We start from the raw sequence: 13,902 nt of genomic DNA, 5'->3' as shown, positions 1-13,902 counted from the left end.
AGCAGGTGACTGCTTGGATTATACGTTCTTGGCTATGACTGCGTGACTGTGGGCTTGACTGTGAGCATAGCGAGAATGAGGTTTGCATGTGAGAACGTGCACCCACACAAGGAACCTCATCAAAATTTAAAAAATCCGAGAACATTGAACAAAGACCGTCACGTGCTGCTGGCCGTGCGCCTTTGAGTCGCGGTGCGTGTTTCAAAGGAGGACCCAGCAGTCAGCTCGCTTGGTGGGCCAGTTCAGCCACTTTGAGCCAACGGACCCCAGTTTGAACTCCAGGGTCTTTGGGTGTCTGGGGATGAGGGGGCCCCTCAGGCTGAAAGGTAAGGGGGAGACTAATGACAGAGGCCAAGGATAAATTCGGGGTCACCCAAAGCAAACATGGCCCTAACTTAGATCTCACAGCAAAGGCCATCGTTGGATCCGTCCATGCAGAGGACCTGGCCTCTGGCGGGAGAGGGGGTGGGGAGGACCAAGCGTGGCAGAGGAAAGAGCAGAGCTCGCCTGGACACCGCTCTTGGCCCTTGGGGTGTCACTCAGTTCACTTCCTCATCGCCCCACTTTACGGAGGAAAAAAGCAGATGCTGTGAGAGGGGGAGACAGCTTGCTAAAAGCCATACAGCCAGGAGGAAGCTCCATCCTATGGTGGTGGCGCCCTTGCTCCCTAACACACAACAGAACTACTGTTGGGAAGCAGAGAGGGAAGGGGCAGTTCCTGCACAACGGAATGGAGTTCACATCTGGGACGTTGCAGGCACAGTGGCTGACGGGTGCTACTCTGAATGTCTAGGCGCGGCTCAGTGGGCACCCACCCTACATTCGGAGGGCCAGGGGACCCTATCAGAAGGAGTGTCCTATACAGAATTAAGTTATGTTTTCTTTAATGAGAGGGGTTATAGGCAGACAGTAACTTTGGAATCCCCAAGAGTGGCCTTTCTTAGAACCCTCATTTTGGGAACGCTCCCTCCCAGCCTGTCCTAGGAAAATGAGAGGTCCTGTGGGAGAGAGGGGTGGGGGGGTGGGGGCAGGGGCGGGGCAGGGTTGCTGAGAAGGCAGACACTGGAAGCAACCTGAATGCCTGGCTCTGGGGTTTCCTGGGGTTGAAAACTGAGAAAGGGCCCCTAAGAGTTGCCACACTGTGGGCTGAGGCTGGCCTGTGTGAGGGGCCGCGAGGTGGGCTGGAGCATTCCTCTGTGCCGCGCTCTGGGAAACACAACCACCCTTTGACAGGAGCGGGGCGGGAGGTCTGGAGAAGAGCCGCCCCTGGGTGGGACCAGCAGCGTGGTCAGGGAGAGGGAGTGTAATTAGAGTGTAATTAGCATGTTTTGTGGGTTGAAAAGGAAAAGCTGCCAGATCCCCGAGGAGAAAAAGGTACAACTGGAGGCCAAACCTTGTCTTGCTAGAACCGCCTGTGGCCATGGGCCCAGCACAGGGACCTGCCAGCCTGGACCCCAGGTGTGTGTGCGATGATCCGAGCGTGGCGTGGAGGTGGCAGCCTGGCCCTTCGGAGGGACATGTGGCCCGGCAGAGGGCCCTGCTCCTGCTGCAGACCGTGGGGGCCAGCTGTCTGTGTCGGGGTGCTGGCTGGGTGGCAGGAGCCGTGGGGGCAGAGGCTGCTGGAGACGGGTGCTCTGACACTGCTGGGAGAATTGGACTGTCCTTTGTGTGTGGGACAATTCAGGAGGTCCCTCCCCAGGAGAGAGAGACCAGATTGGAGACCTGAGCAAATTTTTATTTTGGGTGTCTTGGGATGAAGGTCTTGTTTTTAAAGCTAACAGTCCTAACGATCAGTTCGCTACATTTGAACAACTTCAAGTAGAAACTTCTTTGTAACAAAAGACAATCTAAGGTTAAAATGCAAAGGACAAGCCGAAACCGGTTTGGCTCAGTGGATGGAGCGTCGGCCTGTGGACTGAAAGGTCCCAGGTTCGATTCCGGTCAAGGGCATGTACCTGGGTTGCGGGCACATCCCCAGTGGGTGTGTGCAGGAGGCAGCTGATCGATGTTTCTCTCTCATCGATGTTTCTAACTCTCTATCTCTCTCCCTTCCTCTCTGTAAAAAATCAATAAAATATATTAAAAAAAATGCAAAGGACAAATCAAGAGAAGTATTTGCCACACGTATGAGAAGAAATCAAAGTCTAGGAAATAGAAAGATCTACAAATCAATAAGAAAAGTCAGACAAGCCGATAGAAAACAGGACAAAGTGAACAGGAGAGTCACAAAGAAGAAGAAGGATTTCCTCATGCAGAGATGCCCACCTTGCTGCTCCTCAGGGAAAGAAAGTGTAAAATGAACATCGATCGGGGAATTAACTTTGCCTATAAGATTGACAAGTTCTGAAAAATATTGATGATACTCAACGTTGATAAGGCTTTCTGGCAATGACAGTTGGTAAAGCTTTTTCGGCGGCCAACTGGCAGACTCCACCCGAATTTAAACTACACATACGTGGCTGTACCTGACCTAGCAATTCAGCTCTTCGCATCTACCCCAGAGGAACGCCTGCAGATGTGCTCCCAGAGGAAGGCACAAAGAGGTTTAGGACAGGACGGCTCCTAAGAGTAAACACTGGAGGAAACTGTACGAGAAAAAGGGGTGGTACATTCATCCTATGAAATACCAACCAACCACAGGGACGTGGAGCCTCGCAAACTGGGACTTGTAGGTGGTCCAAGAGAAAGGGGCCTGAGTGTTTGCTTCCCGGGCTGCCCTGCGCTCTAAGGGGCCTGGCGGCTGAACGGAGGGCCAGGAGTTAATAAAGCAGAAGGGTAAAGGCAAAGGCTGAGGGCAGCCTGTCAGCAGGAGGCTAATGGGAGGCCAGGCAGAGGCGGTGGCTCTGCAGGCATCTTGTGCCAAGGTGTGGCCAGGTGGGGTGTGGCCTGGGTTGAGGTCATTAGCTCAAGACCTCACGTGAGAAGCTCAGCAACCAGGCAGGTACAGGATCACCCTGGAGGGATCCGGGACTGCACCCACCTCCTCAGGGCAGCCCTGTCCCTGCCTGGCAGCTCACAGGAAGGCCCCTCCACACATACACACCTGGGGAGGCAGGTGGAGGTAGCAGCTACCCGAGGAGTAGAGCATTTTTATGCCAGGCAGACTGAATATTCCCTAGCCAGACTGTTCAAATGGCCAGATCAGACCAAGCTTTAAACCACATTAGACGACGTGATGTAATTCTTCCTGGTAGCCAAGGGAGGAGTGGTTTGAGAGGAAAGTCAGTTGGGTAAGAAACAAAACATTACAGCTTCCTTCTGCGTTGGAGCTGAGTTCTGGGGCCCTGACGCAGTGCACTTTGTTGAGTCTATTTCCTCCGTCTGGCATGTGCTCCCTTCCCTCCCCTTAGAATCTAAGGCTTAGATCCTATTTGCTTCTCAATTTAGCCCTGATTTCCTCCTCAGGGAGCTGCCCTTGAACTCCCAGACTGGCTTCCACACCCCGAGCTTCCCTTGCAATAGCATTTAGCTCACTGTGTTGTCATGCTTGCCTCCCCCATCCGACGGTGAGCACTGGGGGGCAGAGGCCATCTACTGTGCATCACTGTACCCTCAGCACCTAGCACAGTACTTAGCACATGGCAGCTGCCAAATAAAGGTGTGAATAAGTGAATACAGGAGTGAGAGGGGCTGCATTTAGGGTAGACCTGAGCACCATATGACCTTGGGCTAGTCATTTCCTGCTCCCTGGGCCTGTTTCCCATCTTCGAAGAGGTGAGGGTGGAGGAGCTGGGCTTCTCTCTGACAACCCCACCCACCCAGTCCTCTCTTGCCCAGGGAGCCCAAAACTTCCGGTGTTATGTTCTGTCTGCCCCTGAGAAATCCAGACCAGAGAACCCTGTCTATGCAGCCGCCCTGCCCCCTCCAATGCAGGCCTTTGCAAAATCCGGCCGCTTCCTCTTTCCAGACATGGCTCACGGCTGGATTCCTCCCCACGTCTCCTCCTTGAGGGACCCTGAAGCTTCCAGATGGGTGTGGTTTCTGCCTCTTTGCCGGAGTCCAGCAGGCAGCAGCCCAGCCCCCGCTGAGGAGCTGCCCAGAGCCTCTCTCTCTGCCCTGGCAGAGGGGTCCCTCTCCTCTTAGACTCTTCCTCTTCCTCTGTGCCCTTCTCCCTCCTGTCTGTGCGCCTCTCCCCTCCCCCCTCCCCCCTCTCCCCTCTCCCCTCTCCCGTCTCCCCTCCCCCCTCTCCCGTCTCCCCTCCCCCCTCTCCCCTCTCCCCTCTCCCCTCTCCCCTGTCTCCTCTCCCCTCTCCCCTCTCCCCTCTCCCCTCTCCCCTCCCCCCTCTCCCCTCTCCCCTCTCCCCTCTCCTCTTTCCCTCTGTGTGTTTGTTTCTTGGCCGTTGTGCCTCTGGCTTTGTTTTTTCTCTCCCTGCCTTTATCTCTACTTGCTCTTTGTACCTTTCTTTGCTTTGTTGACGTAAGAACATCCAAACCTGCAGGGAATTTTTAATTAAAGTTTATTTGAGCCAAACAGAGGATATGCCTGGAAGCAAGATCTCAACAGATGGCAACATGTGCTTCTCAGGATGGCTGTTTGCAGCTTCTTTTGTGCATTTGGAATTAAGGGGGAAACGTAGGGAAGGTTCCATGAAGCTGGGAGAGAGCAAGGTGGGGATTAGAGTACAGGATAGTTAACAAGATCATGTGCTTTCTTGAGAGTGGTTTCTCTTTGTTAAAAAAATTTTTTAATTGAGTTTATTGGGGTGGCATTGGTTAATAAAATTACATAGGTTTCAGGTGTACAGTTCTACAAGGCGTCATCCGTATACTGTATTGTGCGTTCGCCACCACAAGTCAAGCCTCCTTCCATCACCATTTACCCTCCTATCCGCTTTTCTACCTCCCCCACCCCCTTTCCCCACCCCCTTTCCCTCTGGTAATTGAGCGTGACTTCTCCTGAGGGGTCTGAAAAGAGGCACGTCAAAGGTGTGTTAACCTAGACCAGTGATGGCGAACCTTTTGAGCTCGGCATGTCAGCATTTTGAAAAACCCTAACTTAACTCTGGTGCTGTGTCACATATAGAAATTTTTTTATATTTGCAACCATAGCAAAACAAAGACTTACATTTTTGATATTTATTTTATATATTTAAATGCCATTTAACAAAGAAACATCAACCAAAAAAATGAGTTCGCGTGTCACCTCTGACACGCGTGTCATAGGTTCGCCATCACTGGCCTAGATGCACAGAAACAATCAATGGACAGGGCTTGCTAAAGACAAAGATAAGCCTTTTATCGAAGAAGTTGTAGGTCTGGGATGTGACCACCTGCCCAGGTAGGAATTTATGATCAGATTACCCTGTGGGGTTACTTTCTGTAGAATCCCTTTTTCACTCACACCTTTTCTGTCCCTCTCTCTGTGTCTGCGGTTGCCTGTGTTCTTTTCTCCTATTTCTTCTCCAGACCCCTGTCCCACCCGAGCGGCCTTTTGTCCCTCCACAGGCTTTAGCCTCCCCAACGGCTGAGGGCTGCTCTCAGTTTCTCCCAGAGCCCCTTCCTGGCTCCTGACTCCTCTGCCCCAGCCCTGGCCAGCCTGAATCCCCACCCACAATCCTCTGCTGGGAGGGTGCTCCGGGACAGCCACTGGCCCCCGCACAGTCTAGGGGGCATGCTGGGCTCACACATCCTAGCATTGCCTTTTTGAAGAAAGGAAGGAGGTGTCGTCACCGATGGCCAGGGTTGTCTGGCCATTCTGGCCTGGAGAGACCCTGCCCCCACCCTGTGTGAAGCAGCCTGACTCCCTTTCTGTCCCTGACTGCCCCAGTGGTCTCCCCAAGCAAGGGCTGCACTCATGGCTCCCCGAGGGGGCTGCTTTCCTCTGCTGGCTTCTTCCCACAGAGCCTGCTGGGAGCTGGGCCATTTGATAGCAGGACTGCTTCAGTTGAGAAGAATTAGACCCCAAGGCCCAGACAGAGGGGATGTAAGAGCCCAAGAACAAACATGAGACAGAGATGGTGAGGCTGGAATGTGAAAAGTGATGGGGGAATTAAGCATGGAAGATTCCACCCGGTTGGGTCCTGGGCTCTGCCCCTTACCGGTGGGGCAGTCTCAGGCAAATCACTTCCGCTTTCTGAGCCTCTGGGTTCTTTCCTGTAGGATGGGACAACCCATGCCCTCCAGGAGTGCTGTTCTGAGAATTACCTGTGAAGACAGTTAAAGCATCCAACACTGAAGGCTCATGATAACCATACATGGAATATACTGGACATGGAATATAAATGTCTGACAAAGAAATGAGCTCGCGTCAGGGGCTCTGTGTTAAAATCCCATTTATACCTTCTGAGGCCGGTGCAGGGGCTGGGAGGAGAGATGCTCAAAAAGGGTTGGAGAGTAGATGAAGGGATGAGGGGATGAATGACTGAATCTCAGTCACTGATCAACTGTGGCCCTAAAAAAAGTCACCGGTCCTCAATAAAATGGAGAGAATTTTTACCTTGCAAGGGTATTATAAGAATGAAATTAGACAAGGAATGTAAAAGTGCATAATTAGTGTTCAACAAATCTTAGCCTTTATAGACATTATAATACTCATAGCACAAGAATTAAAGTGAAAAATTCAGTGTGCAAGGCCAATTCTGATACAAAACAGGACAGTTGCCCCATTTAAGCTCACAGTGCTAAGAGCATGGACAAAGGACCTGGCTTACTTTTTGGTGGCCCTTGTGCTCAGAGCAGACTGAGTGAAGATGCTGGGAGTTGTTTTGTCAGGCTCTTGATCAAGTGGCTGCTGAGGAACCAGAGCTCCAAATCCAGGGACACTACAGCCTGGGGGCAGACCCAAAGAGGCAAGGGTCTGGGGGCCAGTCCTGCCAGTGAGGGCAGAGGCCCAGGGGGAGGCTGTCTCCATGACTACAGGCTTCATCCCATTTTAATAGTGAGACTGGATACATCCCATCTCCAGGCTGGGCCCAGGACCCTGTCCCACCTGAGCACAGGCCACAGTGGCAAGGCAGCCAGATCTGCCCTTGCCTAATTCTGGCTGCCCTTGAACATGTCCCGTGTGCTACCGAAGGGGTATAGAACTGGCTCCCCCAAGATGTGCCATGCTGGCATGTGAATTATTTTGAGCTGAAGGCTTTTGAGACCCTGTGGGCTCTCAAGAAACTTTTGCCTCTCCCTTAAAGAGTCTAAATTAGGGGCCTTGCCCATAATAAGAGTTATCACCAGAAATAACCTCTTATGACCTACCTATAGAGCAAGGAAACATCTAATTACTGACCATCTGCTCATCCGGCCATGAACTTCCTTGCCTCTGAAGTCCCAAGGTAACTATTCCACATATACTTAGCTCAGAATTCCACATATACTTTCTGTCTATGAACCTGCCATATATGTAGTGGTGGTGGTGGTGGGGCTATCTCTGACTTTCTCATGTATGTGGGGTTTCCATACATGCATATGTAATTAAATTTGGTTATTTTTCTCTTGTTAATCTTGCTCATGTAGATTTAATTTTCAGAAAGAACCTTGAAGGGTAGGGAAAGTTTTTTTTCTTCCCCCACATCAACCCATCTGTGCCTTGGCTGCCACCGTCCCTGCCCCCTGAGATGTGCAGTCCAGCCTTCTCTTTCTGTTACTGTCCTGCTCACCCTTCAGCTGCCAGCTCTACTGCAACCTCCGAAGATTTCGCCAGGTCAGAATGACTCACTCACTAGCCTGATCTTGGGCAAGTTACCTGACTCACTGAGCCTCAGTTTACTGGTTTGTAAAATAGGGTTGTCTATACCTGCCCGTAGGTCTTATGAGCATTTAGTGAGAAAACACATAGGAGAGTGTCCAACATGATTTTGGCACAGAAGTTCTCCCTGATCGTGACCCTTTCCTTCTCCAATAAAACATCTGTCTTGTTATTCCCCTTACGTTAGCTGGCATGTGTGCCCCTTCAGAATGGGAAGTCTTTGAGGACAGAGTTATTCCCATGCCCACTGCTTCATACAGGACCCAACCCAACCCAACATGCACAAAGGCAAGTGGCCATGGCCCTGACCATCACAAGGTAAAGTAAGCCACATTTTCTGAGGACTTGCTATGTGCCAGGCAGCATTCTCTAAGCATCATTCAACCACTCAACAACTGATTTAGTGAGCATCTACCACATGTCAGGTTCTGTCAATGGCACGTAGGTGACATCAGTAAACAAGAGTCACACATTCTGTGCTCATGGAGCTTGTCTTCTAGCAGAGGGAGCAGATGACAAGCAGCCGACAGTAGGTGTTAGCGGGTGACAAGTGCTGTGAATGAAAATAGTGCAGTCACCAGGGGGAGTGTGGGGGAAGGAGAGTAGATTACAATTGAAATAGGGAGGTCAGTGTGGGCCTTTGCACCAAGATTGAAAGGGGTGAGGGAGTTCATATTGACATATCTGTGGGAGGCATTTTCCTGGCCAGGGGAACAGCCAGGACAAAGGCCCTAGGTGAGCTGGCCTGACCTGTTGGGTGGAGAAGGGGAAGAGGGAACATTAGGTCATGGGTCTGGGGTGTTACTGGGTCAGTGCACCGGGGCCTTAGAGGCCATCGGAAGGACTTTTGCCCCGAATAAACTAAGAAGCCACTGGAGAGCTTGAGCAGAGGAGTGACATTATATGACATATCTTTTAAAAGGCTCGCCCTGCACGACTCTTCTGTGGGTTTAAATCCAGGCCTAGCTCTTTGTAGCTGCATCGCTGGGCAAGACATTTTACCTCTCAGCTTCAGTTTCCTCTCTGTCAAAAAGCAGAGGAAGACCATGTGCCTAACGGGTCCTTGGCCGAAATTCCCGTCTGCTTTGAGGCCTAAGAATAGCAGTCTTTCTGAGCAGTTGGTTCGTTTCACTCTCACGAACACTGTGGAGGCATTTCTCATGCTTGCTGGTTGGTGGGAAGCTGAAAGCAAAGCGGGCGTCCACCCAGAGCCCATGCATCGATCTGGAGGCAGCTGCAGCTTTATTCTTGTGCTTGTCCCTTTCCACGCCTACTTAAAAAAGCACTTTACATGCTATAGGCTTTAAACAATTTCCTTAATATAACAGATTACAGAAATAATACATGCGAATGTTAGGTATTTTGGGAAATGGGCATGTAAAGTACAGTGGGGCCTTGACTTACGAGTTTAATTCTTTCTGTGACGGAACTCATAACTCAAATTACTCGTATGCCAAATCAAAAAGTGAACGAGTGAGACACGTGATGCTGGGCTGATGATGTGGTGTTCACTGTGACGTTCGCTGCTCCAACTAGTGGTGGGGTATCTGAAGCTGGCTCATAACCCGAATTTTAGCTCGCAACTCAAAGCAAAAAATCGGCCGAGAGACGGCTCATATCTCGAAAAACTCGTTAGTTGGGACACTCGTAAGTCAAGGCCCCACTGTACCATGAAGAAAATATATGGACCCAAAGATAATGACTTTAAAAACAATCTTTATTGTTGAAGGTATTACAGATGTTCCCTTTTTCCCCCCTTTGATCCCATTCTAGCCCACACCCTCCCATCGCCCCAGGCCTTCACCACACTATGGTCTGTGTCCATGGGTGACGCATACATGCATACACGTTCAAAGACAACGACTTTTACTCAGTCATGTCCTTGCCCAGGCTGCCAGGGAACTGTACCTGCATACCATGGTGGAACACAGATAATAAAGGCAGAAAACAGTTGGCTTTTGAGGTTTGAGTGTAAGCAACACATTTGAAAAAATTGATGAGGAGTTTGATTCCAGACCAGGCAAGGAATGTTCTAATGGAGAGGAGAGAGGTGGAGGGAAGGTGAAGAATTGGGGGTGCTAAGAAGGGGCTCAGCACCCCCCCCCACATCCCCACCCCACCTTGATTTCCCCCCAGAAAGCCAGTGTGTTGGACCAGCCCCAGGGAGGCAGAGGGGTGTGGTGGGACTCCCCGAGCTGGGAGGAGGCCAAGACACTTGACTTCGCTGCACCCGGCCGAGGCTCTGGGTAGCAGAGCAGAGATGGGTGTGGAAATCCAAGCAGAGGGGCCGAGGGAGCCTGGCAGATGCCCCAGGAGAGGCTTGGAGGTGAAAGAGGTGGGGCCTGGCCCCACGGGTGTGTGTGTGTGTGGTAGGGCTTTATGGAAAGCTCCCCGGGGTCCCCTTGGCTCACTCACAGGTCAAAAGTGCACCTGCTGTGTAGCCTATCAGTTTCCTGTGGCGGCTGCAATGAACTGCCACACACTTGCTGGCTTAAAACAACAGACGTTTATCCTTTCACTGTTCGGGAGGCCTGGGGTCCGAAATCAGCTTCACCGACCTGAAATTGAGGAGCTGCCAGGCCATGTTCCCTCTGAGGTGCTCTGGGAGAGCATTCTCCTTGCTTCTCCCAGCTTCTGGTGGCGGTTGGCATTCTTTAGCTTGTGGCTGCATCTTTCTCTGTTCCATCTTCGTGTCTGTCCACACTGCCTCCGCCTCTCTCTTATGAGGATGCAGGTGATCGCAGGGAGGACCCATCTGAATAATCCAGGATGAACTCCTCTCAAGATCTTTATCGGCAGCACCTATGTTGACATTCCATCTCCTGCTGTATAAGGTCATATCACAGGTTCCAGGGGATTATTAGAAAGTGACTGTGTTTGGGAGGAGAGGACTTTTTTTCCTGCCTACCACAGGGGCTGTGCAGTGGCCAAGAAAGCTGCCTGGAGCTGAAGGGCAAGGCCTGGCCAAGCAGCACCCACTGAGGACCAGCAGCCGGGCTCAGACAAGCTGATGGGAGGTCTCAGGGGACACCATTGTGGGCAGGAGCTACCTAAAGAACCCCGTAAAGGAGGTGGGGCGGGCTGTGTGGGTGGGGGATCCACAAGTGACTGAGATTAAGTTTCCATCTCATAAAACGGGGGTTCACAGCAGAAATTAAATTAGAAAATAAAATGAAGCAACCGCTTTGTTTTGCACCGCTGAGCCTGAGTGGCCTGCAATTGGAATTCATGACCCATACCCACACACATGCATAATCACACATACACTCTCACCTATGAAAACCGATTTTTAGGCTCTATTTTTAAACTTAAAATCCTGCAACCATCTTTCCCTGTCATTAAATTAAATATTCTTCTACATCATCATTTCTACAATTGCCTTTAGCCTTCCATTGACTAATATACAATTTGATGTAGACGCCATGCGGTTTTATAAGACTGGATTGAAACAGGCCGGGGGTGCGAGGGGAGCCTCAGATATCAGGCTTTATTGGGTTCAGGCTGCACGGGAAAGTTGGGTCCTTAGCCTCTGGTGAGGGGGAGGCCACCCGGCGTCCACAGCGGCCACGGACAAGCCACATGCAGACGAGTGAGTGCTTACCCCGTGGCTCTGACTCAGGCAGGAAGGGTCTGAAGACGTATGTACATCAGCATTGATGCCAATTAATATCCCCATATAGGCCTGACGATCTGACCAGGTCAACAAGCACGCCAGTGTTGGAACATCGCCAATGCTGGGAACCAAGTGAGTAAAGGAGAGGCTCATGTGCATCATGAGACCAGCTGGTGACTTCCCCCAGCAGCCCCGTGACTCTCTTGGAGTCTTAGAGGAGCCCGGAGGCTCTGTTGGCAACACCGGTGTGGCCTTCAGCCAGAGCAGATACTCCTGTGTCCTCTTTCAGGAACAAATGTCATTATATGCTCACTAGAGGCCCAGCGCATGATTGAAATCGCACGAGGAGGCGCCCCGCTGGCTGCCGAGGGAGTCAGGCTGGACCCGCGCCACAGGTGGCCGGGACCCTTGCCTGACTTCCGCCCCAGGCCTCCCTGGCCCCCAGGCCACCGGAGCCACCGCGCTGGCTTGGGCAGGCCTCCCTGTGTCTGTCTCCGGCTCCGCTCCAGGCCTCACCTGTGCGCTCAACTTCCTCCTGTTTGGCGGTGACCCGTTAGGGAGCTCCGGCCTAGTTTGCATATTACCTCTTTATATATATATAGATATATAGATTAGATCAGCCGTTCAGCAGCCACTTCCTGGTGCCTACTTTGTGCCAGGCCCTGGGCTGGGTCCTGGGACACACAGGTGCTTCACACATGATTCCTGCTCTCAGAGGGCGCACCCTCAGGGTGGCTGGTGGGAGACAGAGTTCAGTACTGTGGTGGAGAGCAGCATGGAGACCCTGAGTCACTCCATGAGTCCTGTAGACTTCCTGCAGGGGTGATAAACAGGATGGGTCTTGGTGAGTGACTAGAAGCTTGATGGCTAGGATTGATGTGGGGAGCAGGGCAGGAGGGCATTCCTTCCGCTCCATTTAGGGAGCACCTGCTCCGTATGGTAGGCCCCCTGTGAGGGAGTAGCTGTGTGAAATGAGAAACACAAGAACATGGGTGCTGAGGGACCCGAGTCCCAGAGAACCCAGTGGTGTGCTCAGTCACACAGCACATCAGGGCTCAAACTCTCCAAGTCCCAGCCTCGCTGACCCTTCCTGGGCATCGCTCTGGAGGACAGCGCCAGGCAGCTGCCGGGGACAGGCTCCCACTCTGAGTGTACCCATGCAGGCTGGCCCCCGGCCTCCCATCCCTGACTCTGCAGCACACGTGGATGTTGAATATGTCTTTGATTTCTATTTTCTGTGCCTGTGAGGTTGGAGACTGTGAAAGTGTCTGCTCCCAGGTAAGACCACAGTAGGTCTCCAGGCCAGGTGACCCTGGGGGCAGTTGGGGCGGGGGGCAGGTGCTGAGACAGCTGGAAAAGTCAAGCCCAAGTAAAGACTATCATATTAGATGTGGTGACGCCAGGGTCGGAACCAGAAAGCAGCTGTGTCACCTGCCCAGTGCTAGGGGGTGGGGTGTGGGGTGGGGGAGGTTGCTACCCAGAGCAGGGGATGGAGGTTGACCTATATGGCATTTTATGACCTAGCCTTGGAAGTCCCATAGCATCACTTGGCTGTACCCTATTGGTCAAGGCAGTCACAGGACCTGCCAGGTCCCAGGGGAAGAGGGTACAAACCCTACTTCTTGAAGGTTCTAAAAGAGCCCTTGGTGTGGAGGTGCTGTTGCCTCATCTTCGGAAAATGCGATTTGCTGTACATACCACTTAGCAGCCTGTGCTTCCACTTTCTTTATGGCGCCTTTGGATGAAGAGACGTTCTAAACTCTCTAGTCGTCAACTTTACTGCACGTGTCTTTCCCTTCATGTTTGCATTTATATATATATATATATATATATATATATATATATATATATATATAATTGATTTTTTACAGAGAGGAAGGGAGAGGGATAGAGTTAGAAACATCGATGAGAGAGAAACATCAACCAGCCGCCTCCTGCACATCCCCCACTGGGGATGTGCCCGCAACCAAGGTACATGCCCTTGACCGGAATCGAACCCGGGACCCTTCAGTCCGCAGGCCGACACTCTATCCACTGAGCCAAACCGGTCAGGGGTGTTTGCATTTTTTAATGTATCTTTCGAGAAGTCCTTCCCTATCTTAAGTTCATAAAGGAATGTTCCTATACTTTCTCCTGAAATTCACAAGAATGTTGGCCTTCACGTTGAAGTCCTTGCTCCACCTGGAGCTGGCTTTTGTGTATGTGTAAGGTGCAGATCACATTTCATTTCATTTTTTTTTTTTTCAGGATAACCAGAGGTGTCAGCACCATTTTCAGTGAATTGTCCGTTCTTCATCTGCAATGCAGCTCTTATATATCAAGTTTTTAAAAAAAATCACAAATGAACATTGAATTTTATTGACTCTTTTTCTTTTTTATCTGAGATGAAACTATGGCTTTTCTCCTTTAACCTGCTATTGTTGGATAGCAGTTAAGACAAGATTTGGCTGTGAATGGCAGAAACCCCCAAATAACAGTGGCTTAAACATAAGAGGAGTTTGTCTTTCTCCCATAAAAGTCTGGAGAACGCAATTCAGGGATGATTTGGCAACTGTGCTCCAGGAAAGTCCTCAATTTTCCAAGCTTCTTCACAGGAAAAAGACTGCAGA

The 13,902-nt window shown here is 51.2% G+C and overlaps 1 protein-coding gene across 1 annotated transcript in view; it reads left to right on the top strand.

Annotated features, from left to right (window-relative positions):
- Nucleotides 1-7,978: 7,978 nt before the first annotated feature.
- LOC308525503 (guanylate cyclase D-like) overlaps nucleotides 7,979-13,902 on the top strand; it is a gene marked incomplete at both ends in the record, with an annotated part of 50,233 nt that continues 44,309 nt past the window's right edge. The window contains one exon of the mRNA XM_081100311.1: nucleotides 7,979-7,998. Coding sequence (XP_080956437.1) covers nucleotides 7,979-7,998 — 20 coding nt within the window. The remainder of the gene's footprint in view (nucleotides 7,999-13,902) is intronic.

This window comes from Myotis nattereri (assembly GCF_964212035.1).
Source record: "Myotis nattereri genome assembly, chromosome: 9".
Lineage (NCBI taxonomy): Eukaryota > Metazoa > Chordata > Mammalia > Chiroptera > Vespertilionidae > Myotis > Myotis nattereri.
This window is presented reverse-complemented; position numbering and strand designations above follow the sequence as displayed.